The sequence below is a fragment of the Xiphias gladius genome, chromosome 19, assembly GCF_016859285.1.
Source record: "Xiphias gladius isolate SHS-SW01 ecotype Sanya breed wild chromosome 19, ASM1685928v1, whole genome shotgun sequence".
Classification (NCBI taxonomy): Eukaryota; Metazoa; Chordata; class Actinopteri; order Istiophoriformes; family Xiphiidae; genus Xiphias; species Xiphias gladius.
The window spans coordinates 24,655,345-24,674,689 of record NC_053418.1 but is presented as its reverse complement, the minus strand read 5'-3'; the positions used below and the strand labels follow the sequence as shown (position 1 = coordinate 24,674,689).

General features: G+C 43.4%; 2 protein-coding genes across 8 annotated transcripts in view; both read right to left on the bottom strand.

Annotated features, from left to right (window-relative positions):
• On the bottom strand, positions 1–8,401 carry ap3m2 (adaptor related protein complex 3 subunit mu 2). 4 transcript variants are annotated; one of them, XM_040156081.1, is made up of 9 exons: positions 8,285–8,401; positions 6,510–6,802; positions 6,237–6,408; positions 5,536–5,673; positions 5,271–5,356; positions 4,649–4,782; positions 4,175–4,382; positions 3,031–3,175; positions 1–1,617 (listed from the first exon to the last, which is right to left on the bottom strand). In XM_040156081.1, exons 2-9 carry the CDS (start codon positions 6,780–6,782, stop codon positions 1,517–1,519), a joined length of 1,257 nt encoding a protein of 418 aa, XP_040012015.1. In that variant the 5' UTR covers positions 6,783–6,802; positions 8,285–8,401; the 3' UTR covers positions 1–1,516. The 4 variants fall into 4 exon arrangements, with proteins under 4 accessions (XP_040012015.1, XP_040012013.1, XP_040012014.1 ...); XM_040156079.1 differs by having other exon boundaries at positions 8,289–8,401; XM_040156080.1 differs by having other exon boundaries at positions 8,329–8,401.
• A 2,704-nt stretch (positions 8,402–11,105) lies between these two features.
• Positions 11,106–19,345, bottom strand: part of kat6a (K(lysine) acetyltransferase 6A) — a 31,872-nt gene continuing 23,632 nt past the window's right edge. For 3 of the 4 annotated variants that reach the window (XM_040154507.1, XM_040154509.1, XM_040154508.1), the window contains exons 14-17: positions 18,297–18,498; positions 17,487–18,185; positions 16,984–17,245; positions 11,106–16,852 (exon numbers count right to left, since the gene is read on the bottom strand). In XM_040154507.1, coding sequence (XP_040010441.1) covers positions 13,476–16,852; positions 16,984–17,245; positions 17,487–18,185; positions 18,297–18,498 — 4,540 coding nt within the window. In that variant the 3' untranslated portion in view covers positions 11,106–13,475. The remainder of the gene's footprint in view (positions 16,853–16,983; positions 17,246–17,486; positions 18,186–18,296; positions 18,499–19,345) is intronic. The other variant, XM_040154511.1, reaches the window with a different exon arrangement.

The following is a 19,345-nucleotide window of genomic DNA, read 5'->3' as shown; positions in this document are numbered from 1 at the left end:
TCTTTTTCATGTTTCTATATGTTGGAAACTAAAACTGCTGAGAACACTGCCCATGCTGTTTGGCCATAATATGGTTAAATAACAAGCTTCTGTAGAGTTAAAGCTTTTAAAGATTTAATGATAGAATGCAGGAATGGGAAACACTGTACACAAGATATTACTTTAGCAAATCCATTGTTTTGTTTAATAAATAATCATTTAAGTTGAATAAAACAGGTGAACATGAACCTGAAATTCTCCCAGAGACCGTCGTAATAATAAACAGCGTAAACAGCTTCAGTCACTCTACAGCCATCTCACTTGCATTGAAAGGAAGTGCTAGTACCAGCAGATGTGAAAGTTCATGATTAAGGACGGCTCCAGTATCACATTGTCATACATCAGTGTGCTGACTCCAGTGCTGCAGACAAAATCATCAAAGGATGGACAAGAGGAGCGCAAGAACAGAACAAACAGAAAAGCAAACAGAAAACAGATGAATGCTGGAAAAGGAATCAGACAGGAGTATAAGAAATACATTATGCATTTTCACTAGCAGTTCACAATGGGGAGCCTGTGGAACACTGATAGTCGAAAAAAGGGCACATTTAAACTTGGATTTAGGTTTCTTTAGAACAGTAGAAGCTTACCCTACCACTAATGATTTGCATGAAAAAACTTCGGGTATAAGCGGTTACAGCACATCCACCTAATCAACAGCCACTAGTTTCTTGACTATTAGTTTGGTGTAGTAATGTGTATGCTGTAAGACAATAACATGCTTTGATCCTATCTTGCAGAAGTCCTTTAACATAGGATAAAAACTGTCATACTATACAGCTCATGCTATCACAATTTATTATTAGAGAGCTCATTTTTCATTTACTGTTGCTCCAATATCCAATATCTCTTGTTTGGAATGTAAATAATAGTCACTTGCACACATTTATCCAGACAAACACGATGTAAACAATGAAATACTGTGTGGGAAAAGTAGAGGACGGATCACTTTCAAGCCTGATATCTACAGCTGAAACAGTACAGCGTCAGATTGTGGCCTGTTTGTTTGTTTGTTTGTTTCTTAGAGCTTGAAATTTATGCCTGAACTTGACGGAGCCTGAAGTGACACAAACTAGCACAAACTGTGTCATGTAACTGCTGGGGTTTGATATGGGCTCAGGAGTTAAAATGATCAGTGAAAAATGCTGTGAGAAGTATAGATCAGGAGTAGTATACACTGAGTAGCTGGGTTGGGCCTGGATTCAACTGGGATAGAAATGGAAATGTCTCGTTACACTTGGTTCAAACTCTGCAGATTCAGTCAAACTCTAACCTCTTTACTGAACATTTGATGCTTTTCATTCAACAGAGGCTTCTATGAGAAATGGTCCATTTTCAACTGTGACAAGGAGCCTCAAGTTTGTGTAGGTAAATCCTAAAATGCATATACACAGGGAATGTACCAACTCCCCTTCCCCCATCACATAGCCCCTCAGTCTCCTTTTGGTTTGGTCCGGTAGTCACAGAGCCGTAGTCTTTATGTCCGGACCTGGAACTTGCCAGCCTTTGTCATATACTTGATGCCTTTGAAAGGTTTATACTTCTCACCATACATGTCCAGTCGATTCACCTTCAGCCCTGTTGAAGGACACAATTGCCATGAATTAATCATTACACTAAAAAAAAACAACAAAAAAAAAAAAAACACCATCATGACAGTCTGGCGTGAATGTTTGAGGATGGTGGGTTGCTCAGAACCTTCCAGAGAGATTTGTGAAAGTTGAAAAACCCAGATGGTTGTTTAACTCCTACCACTCTTCTAGAGATATTTCCACAATCCTTAAAGACTGTTTTAGTTATCTGGATGAAAAAAAAGGTTCAATCTGTTGCATAATGAAAATTATTTTTAAGTAATTTCACAAGTTCTGCCTTTTTTTCCCCAAGATGTTAGCAAGAGATAACATATGTTTTTGCTCAGTTTGTACAAAGTGAAACAATGTGTCAGCTTTTACAAGGACATAGATATCATTTCATGCTACCTGGATTAGCAGATACATTTGCAACTTGATAAAGTGGTTAAAAATGTAATTTCTAGTGCAACAGGCATAATATTCCATCCAGATGAAGAGCAATGAAGGGCCTTTGAGGATACTAGACATTCCTTCAGAACAATGACAAGTGTTGTTGGAAGACCTTCTGGGTTTTTCAAAAGGTCATTAGATACATATTTTTAGGAAAATCAGATGCTTAGGACTGTGACTTGAATGTCATGGTAACACATGAGCGGCAAAAACTGGGGCTAATCTCACCTGTGCTTGCCGAAAATGTAGTTTTTTGTTTTTTTTCCCCCAGCAAACTACATATTTAATGCATTAAATGCATGCTAGTCATATTACTTTTCATGTAGTGAAATTAGGATTTTAGCCAAAGAATTACCTTAAATCCTGTATAGAATAATTGCATGCTAGGTAACGTGTCTTCTCACTAAGCCAAATCACTATACAGCTCAAGATTATCACTTAAGTAAATCATATAATAATAAATGTAAATACATTAAGTTAACAAACATCTAAAATGAGAAATTATAGGTATAAAATTTTAACGCTGCTGTAAGAAACAATTACACTAGAGAATAACTTAAAATCTGCTTATAGAGTACTCTCTGATATCGTGTCAGAGAAGGAGGTGTATTTATTGTATTTGGCACCATCTAGTGGCCACTGTGTTACTATGCCCACAGAAGGGGACCGTCAGGAGGTTATCAGCTGAGCAGGCTGTGATGAAAACCTCTCTTATGTGTGGGGTTTGAAGACAAATTATTCTCGATGTTACTGAGAATAATAACATTGAAAATAATGATATTAGTAACGTTTAACTGATAAAATGTGTGAGAGTTTAGCAGCAATGTAAACAAGATGTTGTTTGACTGAGAATGTCAACAATGAAAAACTATTCCTATAAGAAATTAAGAACTCATACAGAGGCACAGTCGTGACTGCATTAGGATAAGTGGTTCAGATGGTGTATGTGTGCGTGTGTGTGTGTGTGTACCTGAGATGGCCATCTGTTGGATTTTGAACTGGATGTTGATGGTGGGGTTCTCGTCAGGTTTGGAGGCCCCGGCCTGCAAGCTCATGGTACCTTTCAGACTGGGAAGCTTCTGTGGGTTGATCTTACCAACATCCCATGTCAACAACTAAGATATCAAGATGCAAGCATGAGATCACTACCCAAAAAAAATGTCAGTCCTATCTCACACAATGAAAGACAGACAGAATGAAAGCAAACAGTGTCATCTTTGTTTTTGGGGAAGGCAGGTGTAATTTAAGACCTTTTGAGACCTGCAGCTTCCATTTAACAAACCTGACCTCTAGCCATAAGTTTTCATTCCTATGTTCGTGGACTCTCCCCTTCTGTTAGGTGTATTAACACACTTGGACATCATTTCTTCCTCTTTCTTTCTTTTTTTTGTGCATGCGCCGATGTACATGCAGCCTGTTGCAGGTGCTCCTGTTTGTTTTCTTATTTTTCCAAATTTTTAGCTTTCTTATTTTGTCAGACTTCTTTACATTTTCCTTATTAAATTATTTAAGTTGCATCCTCTCTACACATGACCAGACCAACAGACCAAATCTCTGTCACTGCTAAGAGACAGAACGGTACTGGTGAGGAATCAGAGGGTTGCTTAGTCGTCGGGCTATGTCCATACTACGTATCCATAGAGTTCTCACACGCCATCTTGCGTGTGACGTCATCCGCTTTGTTGCCGCAAGACACCAGACTCTGCACCCCAGGGCTTTCTTCATGATCTCTAGGGATTTCAGCTGGACAAGACTCTTCCTACTTTTTCTGTGTACTGCACTATCAGAGGAGACAGGACCCTGGACCTGCTGTATGCTAATGTTAAAGAGGCCCAGAGATTCTACCTCACACATTACTTTTTGCATATTTGCATTTGTACATTCTTCTATTCACTTACTGTGTTTTTATTATTTATTATTTATTATTATTATTATTATTATTATTATTATTATTATTATTATTATTATTATTATTATCATCATCATCATCATCATCATCATCATCATCATCATCATTTATAGTAGTTTTTACTTATTACTTCCTATTGCAATTGTAACAAAGCAATTTCCCTTCAGGGATCATCAAAGTTTTTCTGATTCTGATTTCTAAGTACCTTTGTGACTGGGTCAAAGGTGTATGTTCCCTGGGAGGGGTTGAGGCTGGCGTTGAGGACACCCCGAGGTAGCTGGCTGCTGACTAGGACCGACTCCACAGCCTTGCCCATGGTCTGCTTGGGGCCCAGGGTCAAGTCAAAACGTCCCTGGGAGCTTCCCTCACGGAAGGTGATGTTATGCTTGACGTACACAGGGATTGCCACCAGGCTGAAGAAGAAGCAGGCAAACAAGAGCCAGAGTAACATGGGCCAGTGGAATAATATTTTTTTGCTAATGTTTTGTGATGGTTGTATTCCAGTATTAGTACACTGTTTGAGAGAAAATCCTTGGGACAAAACACAAACAGTATATTGGCAACTATTGGATAAGTAACACATGGATAATATGCTGAAATTCTTAGAAGGGTGTTTCAGTTTTATGTGTATTTGCCTTAATGTGACATTAACAGAGCCTGGCTGATAAAAAACACTGACTTCTGAGAGCTGACGTGGTAGGACAGCAACCGGAAGTTTCCATCAGGGGGGATGAAGGAGAGGATCCGCTCGGCTTCCCAGCGCTTGAACCGGACACATGGGTGGAAACTGACATCATCCAGCAGCCGAGGATTCTGGGAGAAGGAGACAAAGGTGGTTTGGGAAAACAAAATATATTTAACTGTATTTCCAGCTGTTTAAAGAATTTTGTTTTCACTTCTTGAGCTCAGACAAACCCTTTCTAACGCATTTTGGCTGAAGCAAAAAAGGGTTAAAACAACTGGATATATACACATATTTCAATATTTCCCCTTTTAGATCATTCTCAACCATTTATTAATTCATATGAGACTTCTGATGTTGAATTCACTGTCTTGCATTTCTCAGTTCCCATAACTGAAACACTTGCTTTAATAATTCACAGATGCAGAGACTAAGCTGAGGCAGAGCACCACAGTGACAGCTGGGCTCTGTGTCTTTGCCTCTGTTTTTTCATGCAATTATGTACATGATACTTTCTAATGGTCTATGTTAGTCTGAAAGTGTAGATCCACTAAGAGCGAGCTTGTTCAGAATCCACAAGAGGCTTAAAAAAGGTGTAAAAAAAGGTTTGGGAACTCACCATAAATGACAGGGTGAGGTCAGGCATGCCTGTCAGTTTTACACAGGCATCAATAACTCCCTGGATTTCTGCTGTAATAGTGGAGCCTGAGGAGAAAACAACATAGTATAGCATCGCTTTATAAACAAGGATTTGACGAAAAGTCATTCCGAATACCGATATTGTCATTTTTGGATTAAGATGCTAGTAGCTGATATTTTATGCTGATGTTTCATATATGTCAGTGTAATCTATGTATGTCTATGTAATTAGTGCAGAGCTGTACCTGATTTATCAATGATAGCATCAATCTCCTCCACCACATCAAAATAAGCTTCGTTGTTGGTGTATTTGACCCCGGTGCGTCGCCATGGCACCACTGACAGCTGGCCAGTAGGGAGCTGTTCCCCCACATTGGTGCTGCCTGAAAAACACACATTGACATAACTTGAAATGATACGCACATTCACTAGTACACAGAAAAACTCATGTTGCGATGTTTTATGCTATAACTCTGGATGATAACTGACGCTGATTCTGTGTGGTTTTAATAGGACTTATTTATTCTCTGACTCCCTTGATGTTCAGCTGGAGTGCATTAACAGCAGAGCTTGTAAAACTAAGATTAAGAACGCAGAAGTTTTTTTGCCCTAAGAGTGACATCACCGTAAACACATTTCCTTATGAAAGGCAGATGGGAGATTTTAAATTTGGCACTTTACAACATAACTCAATAATGACAGAAAATAACTGCACAACTTGACCTCATAACTTTTCAGCTATGGATGACCGCAGTGTTAATGGACCCCATGAGGGTTTAAAAACAAATAACCTGCATAGAACCATGCCAACACATTGTATCTCACATCTGCATTTTGACTCGACATGTTATGAACACGTAGTTGTCTTCTAGATAGTGTGAGTGTCTGATTGATTTCTAAATTTTACAGGTGGTATGGAGTTGGTTAACATGTAAATGGACTGTACCTGTGATTGTGTTGACCATTGTGCGGAGGATGGTGGGGGGCTTAATGAGCTCTTTGAGGATATTGGACTCTGTGGCCAGCGGAAAGCCGTTGTCCAGCATCTCCTCCAGTAGTTCATAGACAACTACCACATTGTCCTTGATGGCAGCCTCTGTACACACTCCAAAATAGTCCTGATATCACAGAAGACAGGCAGGGTATTGGTATTTAAAGTCTGATAGAAGTCATTAAACTAAACTAAAAGTGGACCGAAAAAATTCAAGTGAGTAAGCACCTGGAACGTATCGACAACTCTGTGCAGAAACTCGATGACGAAGAGCGGCGGCACCTCGCTCTGGATGACTGCCACAAAGTAGATACGATGCCGGAGCACACTGATAAGGTAGTGGTGAGGTGTGGGGATCACTGGTGGGACGTTTTCCGGCTCAGTGGCACGTTCCTGCGCCTCAAAGAAGTAGTCACACACTGAGCGGCTGACCACGCTCTTCCAGTGCTTCTCTAAGAAAATGTCCCCCGAGGCGTTTACTAGGAACAGGCTGTGGATCATTTTGGCTGGAGGCTGAAAGGCTAACAATATAAAGAGAAAACCAAAGCATTTCAAATAAGAAACGGCTGAGAAACTGTAATGAACTGTAAGAATGTGTTTGTAGAATTCAATCAGACACATAAGTAGAGGTCACTGGTTTATACTTATTGTATGTCTCTGAGGAGTGATGCAATAGTATAAAGTCATTATAACACAGAATTTTGAGTGTTTTGATTACAAGTTAAGAATATAATAAAGATTTATTCAAGTGTACCCTGAAACTGAAGCAGCTACATGGCACTCAGACATCATTCATTATATTATTTACTCCTGTGCTTTTACTGATGTGATGTGTCAAAGTGCCTATTGCTCTTCATTAACACGTCATGTTTAAAGGATTATAGTACCATTTACTTAACAGTAAATTTAGGTATTTTGTATATATGCAATGATTTGTATGTAGTTAGAGTTATTTAGTCATTACAGGGAGACTCAAATAGGAATATTTGAACATTTCGACAATGTCTGAATGAATTCTGACACAGCTCTAACACAGCCGAGTCTGTCTCTTATCAAGTGATAGGACTAAAAAAAAAAAAACAGTATTCAATGTCCACTACAGAAAAGACAGCCCCTCCTCCTCTCACATGACACATTTCATAAGAGCCAGTTTTACACCCTGGATAATGCACAAACACTGGTCATACAATGTGCTCAATTCAGTGGCAGAGAATAGGTTTGTGTGCTCAATATGTGAACGTTTATCATATCGATCCAATGTGTCTACACTCTTTTGATATGTTGAAGAGCAAAGCATGTTTTAACATTTCTGGATCCATAAGGGACTTCCCCTATTCCACACTACCCGCAAAACCCACAGCCAAAAAAAAACAAAACAAAAAAAAAAAAAATATATATAATTTACATTTTACCATTATTTATTAGATAAACTCATGGAGTGTACAAACTTTTTTTCACAGCAAGGCATGAATGAATGCCTCATGAACTCATAACATTAAAGTGTAATGGGTTAATTTAAAAGTGTCAACAATAAATTTCTAATTGTGTAAAGGGAGTTCGGTGTACCGCTCTCTCCAAACAAAGAGGACAACGGTTAAATTAACAGGGTTTTACTTGATACAAGAGCATTACCTCTTCATAAGTGAACTTATGGTGGCTAAAGAAATATGACACCGGGACATTCATTAAATATGCAGCAAAGCTATCGAGTTCGGACCGGAGATAATCCAGAACTACAAAGACCTGAACAACGTTCAGCAGCACATAATTAATACCATGTTAGTATATTTTCACTAGCTGTAACTAGCTACCTATCGCATAGTGGTTGAAGGCCTCCATCTCCATACAAGATGCTACATCAGTCCCTCCTCCTGCCTCAGTCTCATGACTGAGGAAAAGCCCCGTCACCCGGTACAGAGGAATAAAATGCAATAAAATTACCCTTCTGTTCTGACTGAAAATTTATCATTTGCCACTCGAGCCATTCTTAAATTGCAACTGACCTACCGTTGACGATTTTTTTTTACGTTTTCGTCTGGCCTTTCACCTTTCTTTCCCAATGAAAGCTCAAGCTGCCGTCGTTGCTTCCCGTTTGGTGGACCAGATCCTGATGCGAGAAACCTAAGGGGCTACACTGAACCAATCAGAAGCCGAGGAGACTATAATATCCCGCCTACTTAATAGAGTCATAGGTCAACGATACGGAAGCTGGTAAGTTGTGATTTAGCTGTGATTGGACCGTGGAGGAAGAGCTACAGTAAACACCTTTAATACTGCCCGCTGATTGGCTTTAGATAGAGCAGGTCTGACATTTTGTTTCAGTATCAGATTTCATCTTGTGGCGTTTCTCTCCATTTAAAGTTAACAGAGCACGGAGTGCGCTTGCTGAAGAAATACGGCAGTGTTTAGAGGCTAAAATGCTTTTTCAGTCAGTCTGCAGCAGACAGTTCATTATACTTCTTATTTTCCAATGCAAATAGAAAAAAAATACTTTTATATTTTACCACAAAACAAAGTGAAATAGTAAAGGTAGATATGAAAACTGAACAGAATACCGTCTGACATCCATTAAGAGGCTGCTGATGCTGGAGAAAAGCCAGAGGATGTCTGAGTCTGTTTTAGTGCATGAAAAAAATTACATATATGTAGCATTTTTCTAGTTGACCACTTTTAGAAACAGATGGGTAAAGATCAGTTCATTTCATTTAGACAACAAATAAAGACAGTGCATAAAGGTGAGATACACAGGGCTAATGTTCTATTAACTTTCTAAATCTATATAAATGACAATTAACACTCATATTCCCTTTTACTACCTGTTGTGTCATAACCTTCAGCCATGTCTCACCTGATATGATTCAAATCAGGACAAGATTATTAACCAGTAGAAGCTTATTTGATAATTATTATTATTATTGGACTGAGAACCATGTGCACAATGAATAAAAATGTCTTTGTCTTAGGGTTCATGATCTGCCTCCTATTCAGTTCTGCCCTCTTTACAAGCGCAGCCCACACCCTTAAGACAAAGTTTCAACCCGCATGCAAACAATGAATACATGACGAATCGTACCCTCAAAGTCAGTCAGTTAAAACCTTACAGTAAATATTAGTAGGAGAGAAGAACACAGACGTCAGAAAGAAATAGCAAAGTAAGGTATCAGAGATCGGACTTGCCAGTTCACAGACTTATCCATCTGTTTTGATCATAAAGAAAAAGCTGAATCCGGTGACTGGAGGCGACTTTGAAAACGCTATGCACGCACAACCATCAACACATCTCAGCTGTATATTGCTTAAGTGAAACAAAGGTGTGATTTTTAAATGCACTCAAGCAGCTAGCGCTTGAACTGAAGGGGAACTTCCCAATCTTCTCTCTTTGTCACTTCTGTGATAGACAGAGATAAAAGCAGTGGTACAGATGTAAACAGTGATCGGTTATTTGTTTTAGTAACAGAGGTACTGTACGTGTGGACCCAGCACGATGAAGATGCTGATTCATCTATTCTGAGCTGCTGCCTCTTTCTGTGTATCCTGCTTTGCGGGACACCACTTTTCCAAGGACCAGCAAACCAATCCGCCCATCAGGCAGAAGTTACAATGATTACACTGACATCATGCATTTAGTGTAGCAAACTACTGAGGGATCTTCCTTATTCAGCAGGACTAAGCAAATGAAAAGTAATCCTTATCCCAAATGGTAACATGTTACTGTATGTCACTGACTAGTGACTGTGCTACAAATGGCGACTAAAAAACAACACGTTCAGTATATTGGTTCAGTTAAGAGGCATTCACTAACTGTACTGACGTCAACGGCTTGATCAGACACTGAGCTTTTACATCATGTAGGTCTGAAAAATTTGACTCCCGTGTGTTCAGACATATTCCATTGAAAGCAAGACCCTGTCATTAATAAGCCAGCAAAATACAAGGAGGCAAAGTCTGTGTATTTGGAATTTTTGTTGAAGATTGAGATGGGTGAGGAGATAACACTCCTTTTCACATCAGGGTTTTTTTTTGACTTGACGTGCTTGCGTTCTACAGGGACATCTAGTGGCCACAAGTGGTCAAAGCGTTTCCATAAGTGACTGGACTGAACTAATGACTGAAGTCTATTATCAGTCTTGGCTAACTATGGGATAAAAATCACGTAACTCCCAGTAGTGTGAAGCTTTATGAAATTTAATGTCTTAAAATGAAATCTCGTCTGTTCCTGATCTATTTTCTACATATCAAAATAAATGACACCCTAAGCCCTTCACAACCAAAGCTCAGGTAGAAGTCATGTCACTAGTATTGAAGGAGCCCTGCACAATAAGATGATTTTGAACAAAATGTGACAACAGCATTATTCATATGAATTTTGACTATCTACTTAAATGTCAACTTAGATAAGAATGTGGAAAATAGTATTTAAAAGACCCTGAAAACCCATTTTCTCAGTCAGCTTCTTAGTGCAAGAGATGGGATCCTGCATGAAAACATTATTTCATGTCAAAGTTGGAACAGTTTTGGTTATTTTGCGATTTTGAGAGATTTACAACCACTGTCTCGTCTGGTGTATGTAAAGTTGTCACAATTTGCCATGTACCTAATGTGTAAAACTCCTTCCTTGCATTTAAAAATTAAAAGTAATTCCAAATTCAAAAATATTCAGTTTATAGAAGAGGGCTGACCATTTTGGAAATTGTGCACGGTACTGAGAATTATTAAGCAATAGATTTTGGAGCAAATCTCGAAGGAGTGGACTGCGATGACGACTACTCCAATTTAATTGACCTGAATCAGATGAAATGATAAAAAGCTCAAGGGAAACATGAATGGCTCAACATAATTTATTTTCATTTTATGTTAAAATGTACAGAGTTCTTTGAAAGTACTTGCTAAGAAAGAAAAAAAAACGAATAAATGGAAATACATACAGGGACAGAGTAGAGAGTTGAGGCTGCTGGGCGCAAATCAACCTTCACTGTGTGCCCAGCTTTCACTCCTCTCTTTATTTTGCGCCATCTCTTAGCATACAACGCAACATGTACAATTACAAAGGATACAAAAAGGGAAGCAATATAAACAGACAGAAATATACTGAGCTCATTTTTACATGCCTCTTAAATGTAAGGAAGTCATCCTATACACACACAAGAAGTAAAAAAAAGAAAAGAATGCCAAGTGACCTTTAGATATTTGTAGTCCTTTTGTTTAAAATAGCATTAATATACTACACAAAGATAGAAAAACTCTAGAGATGAGATGGAATGGAGAGGTTAAAGGCATCTTAAAGTCACTAAAAGTGAGTGGTAATTTTTTTAAATTTTGAATTTCTTAGTAATTATTACCCAAGAGGCGAGCTAAAAAATATGTATTGTTTTTTTTTCCTGAAACAGAAGTGAAAAAAATGACAGTACCAATATCAATGTCAGAATTTCCTTTTATATTATAGAAAAAACATTTTCTCTACAATAGGTTTTCTAAAGTCAAAAAGAGTCAGCTTGTGTCATAAAAGAAAGCTGCCCAGTCTGATAAAATTCAGAAAGAAACAAAAACAAAAAATAAGTACAGAACAGAACAATACACACAAATAAAGTATGCAATGTCAGGTCTGTTAGAAAATGAAAACTCCTCTTTTGACTTTGAATACTGGTACATGGAGCAACAAGGTCAACCGTTTCACCCCTGCTAGTTGAACGCCATAGCCAACAGGACCTCTAACACTAACTCACCTCCGACCCTGCTTTTATATGAGTGTGCCTCTATGTGAGGTCCAAACCATGCACTAGATCAGGCATTTAGGCACACCTTTTATAAAGGCTAACCGTCTACTGCCATATTTCTAGACAATGGGAGTGCAGAATTTTGCAGAAAAAAAAAAAAAAAAAAAAAAAAAAAAGTTTTACAGTTTTAACAGAATACACAATTCAAAAGCAGAGTCCTCGACCTCTTTGAGTCACTAACACTTAAGGAGGGGAAGTCAGCTATAGTTAACTGACTTTCTTTAAAGCAGTTAAATGGAAATCCCACCGTTTGTTCTGCATTCCCTACACTGCTAAAAAAAGGCTGACATTGTACACCGTCTGTCAGTGGAGTGTGGAACAGCTGGATATTTCCTGAGCCAGCCACCAATTGGCAACAGCTAGCCAGTGTGTGTGTGTGTGTGTATGTGTGTGTTTGTGTGTATGTGTGTGTGTGTGTGTGCGTGTGTGCACGCACGCACTGAATATTGGGAAGTACCAGAATATTTACATCTAAATATTTCAGAGAGGCGGTAAACTGGAAAATAATGCTACTTGTTTCATTTATGGACATAGACAGTAATGTGCTCGTGTCTTCTGTGTCTTTGCTGTGTTTTTGGTACAACAGTGTCCATCTGGGAAGACAGAGACTCTGGAAACACCTCAAGACCTCAAACACCGGAGGCCCCGCTCCTATGCTTTTCTGGAACTAGGTGAAAAGCTGTCTGACCAGGTGGCCACAGAGATGTTTGGGTTCTTCTCAGGGAGCAAGAGGGTGTATCACCATCTCAGAATGCCACACATATAAAGACCAAAGCATATAAGAGGTCGGACTGCACACAAGTATTTCAAAAAACAATAAAAAAAACAAAAAAAAACAACAACAACAAAAATAAGATTCAACATTATGTTTAACAAAACAAAACAATAGTCCGCCTACTATTTTTCACTGTCTCTTTTTTCAGGGTAAGGCTTCCTATATCACTTAAAAGACTGTGTGCATGGTTGAATATATTCAGTTTTTCATTCGCAGTCTGACAAAGCAAGGTATTCCTGTATTGTCTTTCTCTGTGTATCTTCCGTCCTGTTCTTGTTCTCCCCTACTCTCCTCCTGCACATCATGAGGAGGAGGAGACTCCTGGGTCTGTGTGAAACCACATTAGAGGACTGTGTAGGCCTGACCTGAAGCAGCACAGCACGGTCGCGGTCCATGTACAACCCCCACCCTGAATCCTTGCTCCCATACACAGCCAGCTGGGAGGGGAGGGGAAACGAGCCCAAATAAAAAGGGACCAAATGACAACGTAGAAAAACAGGAACTCCAAAGACCCTCCTTGTCTCCATCACCTACACTCCCTGGTGCCTGCCGAGGCACTGGAGAGGGTGAACAGGAGTAATGGACATTTAGAGTAAAGCGAGTATCAGCTCTGGCCTCATGTCTCCTTTTTCAGTTCTTGGCTGCTCATCTGCTCATGTAAGGTGACTGTTTTGGGACACCAGCATAGCTGTGATGAGAGGGGCCAGTGTACATCATGTTGCCGTGGTGATTGGGCTGCATAGGCTGCTGTGGGTAACCCTGCCCTCCCATCATGCCCATCTGCATCTGCATGGGGTACTGAGCTGGCTGATTCATGTAAGGGGGATTGCCGTGATAACCACTGTTCATCATGGGTTGGGGCATTCGGTAGCCGGCTGACATGGCGTTAAGGGGCGTCATGTTCATGGAATTGTATGGTGCCGGCGTGGGCATGAGGTTTGGCATCATGCCGCGCTGCACGGCCAAGGTGCGCGGCGTGCCCTGCATGGCCACAGCCCCTGAGCTGCGTCCATAGAGCTGCTGCTGGTGTGGGGCTGGCGCCAGCTGCTGCGGTGCTTTGGACTGGATGGAAATACTGCCTTTGACTGTAGCCATTTGGCCCTGTAGCCTCTGTGTGTGTGATGGGGGTCCCAGGCCAATGTTGGTGGTGGGCATGTTGCACTGCAGCTGCAGGGAGCCTAGGTTCATGGAGCCAGAGCTCAGGTTAGGAGGTGTGGTCATAGTAGGCTGGCCCTGAGGGAGGGGAGTGTGTGGTGAAGGGGCAAGCCCGGGATTGGAGAGGGAAACACTGGTGGCGTAGGAGGTGACAGAGGCAGAGTGAGAATAGGGCATGGCATGGGGGTCCATGATGGTGTTTGTGAGCTGCTGTAGTTTGGCCAGGCTGAACGTTGCTGAAGGCTGGGGGTAGCCCCCTGTGCCAAAATCCTGACCCATGCGCTCATAGAGGGTGCGGCCACCACCTCCACCTCCACTTTCTGGGATCTCCATGATCATGGGTGTTGAGGCAAAGCCATTGCCCATGCTACACTGAGACAGGGCTTGCTGTTGTTGCTGTGGTGGTGGTGGTGCTGAGGGTGGAGGCTGAGGGTTGGGAGCTTGCTGCTGGGGAGGCTGCTGCGGAACCTTTTTTTGGGACTGCTTCTGTTGCTGCTGCTGGTTGGTGCTGGGAGGCCTTTCAATCACACCACAGCTCTGAGGAGACTTAATGCCACAGCTGGGGGTGTTGGACGGTGGTGGGGGTGGTGGGGGCTGGGGCACACCACTGCCTACATTACTGGCACCTGGCCCACTGTTGGGTCCTGGTCCTGTCTGCTGAATGAGGCTACAGCTGCCCATCGCCAGCTGGGATCCTGCAGTTCCTGTGGAAGATGTGAGGCTGGGGGCTGGCACAAAGGAGCAGCTGTTCGACTGGGAGGAGGACGGGGTGGCCGAGCTGGAAGAAGAGGAGGCTGATGACGAGGAGGCTGTGGAGGCAACTACAGCAGCTGACATTCCCCCTCCGTTCCCCCCATTCCCTGTTCCATTGCCCCCTCCACCCATGGTGGAGTCATAGCTGCTGGGGTTGTCATAGTTCTCTGTAGTGCTCTCTATGCTGCCCAGGTCACTGAAGCCGCTGTCCACCACCTGCTGCGAGTGGTCTGACACAGAGGGTACATCCATCATTGGCGACGTCTCCATGTTCTGCTGGGATGGGGCAGACAGGGAACTGGGATGCTCTGGTGTGATCTGGGTGTACCCCGATCCAGCACCTCCACCATTGCTCCCTGCTCCAGGGGGGCCAGGAGTCCCTCCTCTCTGCCCTGCTGGTGTTGTGTCCATGATTCCTGAGGGCAGCCCCGGACTATTCACAGAGCGCACAGATTGACTGGGTAGGGGCGGCACTGGGGGATTTGGGAGAGGGCTGCTGTGCTGGGAGGCCCCACACTCCTCCACTAAGGCCAAGGCCTCCTCCTCTGCCTCCCCTGTGTGGCTGTAACTCTGAAGGGTCCGGCAGGCAGCTAGGGTCTCCTCACAGTCCTGGTATGCCCCGTGGTGTGGCTGGGGTTCCGTCTCTTCGTCCTGGGCCTCCCCCTGCGTCAGTGACTGGACGGCCTGCATAGTCTCCAGGTCAAGCTCATTGGAGTGGTGATGGGGATTGTGTGGGTGATGGTGGCCCAGCTCCTCTTTGAAGTCAGAGTGCTGGTGAGGGTGTGAGTGTGGATGTGTGTGCTGGGGTTCCATCAATAGCGTCACGTCCTTGTCGTCCGAGTGCAGAGGCTGGAGCTCCATGGGCTCAGAGGGAACAGACATGGCCGTAACTGTTTCCACTGCTGCAGCTGCTGCAGCAGACTCCTCCTGCTCTCTGCGCCGCCTCTCCTCCTGCTGTGGGTCGGCTGAGGCAGGCCGACACTTGGCCTCCCGCAACTCCTCCTCAGCCTCCTCCTCCTCCTCTTCTTCCTCCTCCTGCTTGCTGACATAGTCTCGGGCCACGCTGTTCTCCATGTCTAAAAAAGCCTCTCCACCTTGGGGTTCTTCTTTGACTGGAGGAGAGCTTGCACGGGAGGCAGGCTCCTCCTCCTCGTCTTCATCATCATCTTCATCTTCAGAGTCCTGACTTTTTCTCTTCTTACTGCTGTTGTTGCTGCTGTTGCTCTTGTCCTCTAAGTGTCCATCACCTTCATCATCTGCATCATGGTCATCACTGCGCCTGCTTCCTGAACCTGGTGTGACTGATGTTCGCCTGTTGATACTACCGCCACCGCTGCCCATGCTGCCACATTCCTCTTCCTCCCTCTCCTCATCGTCATCTTCATCTTCCCTGTCACCCATATCTGTGTCCTGAGGCCGGGACTGTGGGGCCCGGGGCCCTGAGGTGGAAGAGGAGGAAGAAGGGGACAACAGGGGACGGGATGGTGGACGGCTGGGTTTGTCCTCCTCCCAAGCTCTTTCAGTCTCCTCCTCCTCATCCTCTTCCTCTTCCTCCTCTGGCTCGGAAGTGGGAGCTGGTTTGGGGGCAGGCTGTGGTGGCTGGCAGAGGGCACGGTTCTTGGGCGGTCTCCCTCGCCTCTTGGGCACCTTTTGCTCAACAGGCTTAGAGAAATAGTCATCATCTTCGTCAGAGTCTTTCTGTTTGCTGTCTCTGTCGGTTCTGCAGACTCGCTTGCTATTACGATCGTCTGTCTGGAGCAGCTGAGGATCTTTTTCCAGCTGATGCTCCAATAGCCTTTGTCTTTCCTGCTCCTGTCTCTCTGCCTCCTCCTGGGCCCGCTGCAGGTACCAGCTGCGGGGCTTGCGGCCAGGCTTCATCTTGATTTTGGGGGGTGGAGGATCCCCACTTTGGGCCTGGCTATCTATAGCGGCTCGCTGGCTGGGCCCACCGCTAGTTGGTTTACCAGGTCCCCGTTTCTTCCAGTGCAGTGGTTTACGGCTCTTTCCCTTGGGCCAGCCTTTCTTCTTCTTGACTGGGACCTCTGGGTTGGCTGCTAGGGTCTTTGATGGAGTTGCTGGCAGAGCAGCCACAGGCTTCAGCATAGGCGTTAGCTCTGAGAGGAGGTAAGAAGATAAGCCAGTGTTAGATAAAGCACACATACGTACACACATACTGTACCTGTGCACATATAACCAATAATCACTAAATCGTGCCAAGTTTGGCCTCAAAACCCTGTCTGCTCACCGTCTTCCTCTGAATCTGAGAGGTTGGAGTGCCGGCCCCTTTTGGGTGCTGGGTCTGACAACCTCAGAGCAGAGCGGGCTGGGGGGTAACGGCGCATTGGGTGGCCCAGGGGTGTCTCCTCCTCCAACCTGGGCATAGGCCTCTCTGAGTCTGAGTCTACAAAGGGCTCATCCAACACCTCTGTGGTCTCAGAAATAGTCTCTGTCACTACGCTGCTGTGAGGGTGGCTGCGCTGGCGAAAGCGACGTTTCCTCAGGGGCTTCTAGGTAGAAACAGGGTGGAGAATTAGGTGTGCCTTTGAATTTAGTCTAAAAAACTATAGACCTAAAGTACCTAGACTGACTGCGATCAAGAACATTATTGAAGATTTCATGGCATGGTTATAAATCCTCTTCCAAGTACAACTGAAAAAGTTCCCAAAAAAATTTGTCTGAAGGATTATGAATCAATTTTAATTCTGAGATTTCATCCCATTATCAATAAATCTGAAAACAGATTCTTACCTTGCATTTGAGCCCCATGGCAGGCTTGGTGAGGATGGGTGGGGAGGATGGCCTCCTTTCTTCATCATCTTCGTCATCGTCATCTTCTTCTTCACTGCTTTCACTGAAGCAGCTCTTCCTGACAGGTGGAGACTCATTTAACCTGGGAACCACAGGAAGCTGAGCCAGCCCCTCTCCAGGCCCTTCAGTCAGTCTGGGCTTAGGGCCTCTCTTTTTCCTTGGGGGCCGCCCTCTTCGTGTGGGGGTTATGGAGGCGTGTCTGGCCATGTCCAGTGAGTAAAAGGCTGTGGACTCTGCTTGTTTTTCCAGTGAGAAAAGGGAAGGGGGGCTGCTGGCAGAGCCTGTGGTTTTTCCTCCCTCTGTTATCTCCTCCTCTTCATCATCCTCATCCTCCACGGGGCGAATCTTAGGTGGCCGTCCCACCCGCGTGCTGTCCTTCACCTTGCCCCAAGGCCAGTTTTTGGGTGGTCGCCCCCGTGGTCTGCGTTCTCCATTTGTTGGGGGAAGTGGTCGTGGTGGTTGCTGGACAGGGGGTGGAAAGCGGACAGGAGGGGAAGTTGGAGAGCTTTGGTTAATGGGAAACCCCAAGAAGCCCTTCCTTTCCTCTTCCTCGTCCTCTTCGTCCTCCTCTTCCTCATCCCTCTTCTTCCCTTGGCGCATGTGCCAGGACATTGGAGGGACCTTATGACTTGGTCTGATCTATTTACAGATAAAGTAAAATAAAATCAATAAGAAATCAATAATAAAGTACAGCAACTTTAAGATCAATCTGTTATCTCCACTTGAAGCATATAAATTCATTACGTTTACCTCCTTGTAGTTGTCTTTCTCTGGTTCTTCATCCTCCTCGTCATCATCATCATCATCTCCATCAGCATCAGATACCACGGTGTTGGTTACAATGACGGGAGTCCAGCGGAGACACTCGGGGTCGACCTCCAGTTGTCGTGGACGGGCCTTGAGACGGGCCATGTGGTTAGTCACCAGCTTCTCCCTTCGCACTAGGACAAGTCTGACAAAACCCCAGCAAAAAGAAATAAGAGCATTAGAACTCTGTATGCATATTTTTTCTACATACGCATGTAGATAAATTAGATGAATGTGATTGTGTGTGTCAGTATATATGTGTGTGCATCCACACCTATGTGTTAATGTTAGATTGCAACGCCCAAGTGAAGTATTGTGTGCATATGTGTATGGTTAATTGTGTGCATGTAGATACAGTTCTGCACATAAGTTAACATACCCTGGTAGATTTTGTAAGACTTGTACCATTCTTTAAAGAAAACACGTTTGATCAGGCAAAACACATTTCTTTTATTTTTTAATGGAATTCAAATTAAACTATAAGTCATCACAGCATAGAATTAAAGAAAATATTGAGATAGTCCCTGTTCAAATGTTTGCGTGCCCTTATAGTATGTATTGCCCCCTTTAGCCTAAATGATGGCTTGCAGTCTTTTGTGATGAGGCCCCTTTATTTTCTCAGGTGGTAAAGCTTCCCATTCTTCTCGGCAAAAAATCCCCAGGTCCATTAAATTCTTGGGTTGTCTTGCACGAACTGCGCGTTTGAGATCTCCCCAGAGTGGCTCAATGATACTGAGATCAGAAGACCATGATGGCCACTCCAGAACCTTCACTTTTTTCTGCTGTAGCCACTGAAGTGTCGACTTGGCCCTGTTGTGTTTTGGATCACTGTCATGTTGGGAAGTCCAAATTCGTCCCATGGACAGCTTCCAGGCTGATGAATGCAAATGTTCCTCTAGTATTTTCTGATAACATGCTTCAGTCATCTTGCCATCTATTTTGACTAAAATCCCTTTGCCAATGTGGCTCACACCCCACAAATCCACAGTGAT

What these genes read in the sequence shown, in the direction of transcription:
- ap3m2 (XM_040156078.1), bottom strand. Translation starts at nt 8,126, where the DNA reads ATGGAGATGGAGGCCTTCAACCACTATGCGATAG. An exon ending in AATGGTCAACACAATCACAG is followed by an intron (nt 5,674 to 6,236) that starts GTACAGTCCATT and finishes TGTGTTTTTCAG; the next exon opens with GCAGCACCAATGTGGGGGAA. An exon ending in TGCTATCATTGATAAATCAG is followed by an intron (nt 5,357 to 5,535) that starts GTACAGCTCTGC and finishes TTTTCTCCTCAG; the next exon opens with GCTCCACTATTACAGCAGAA.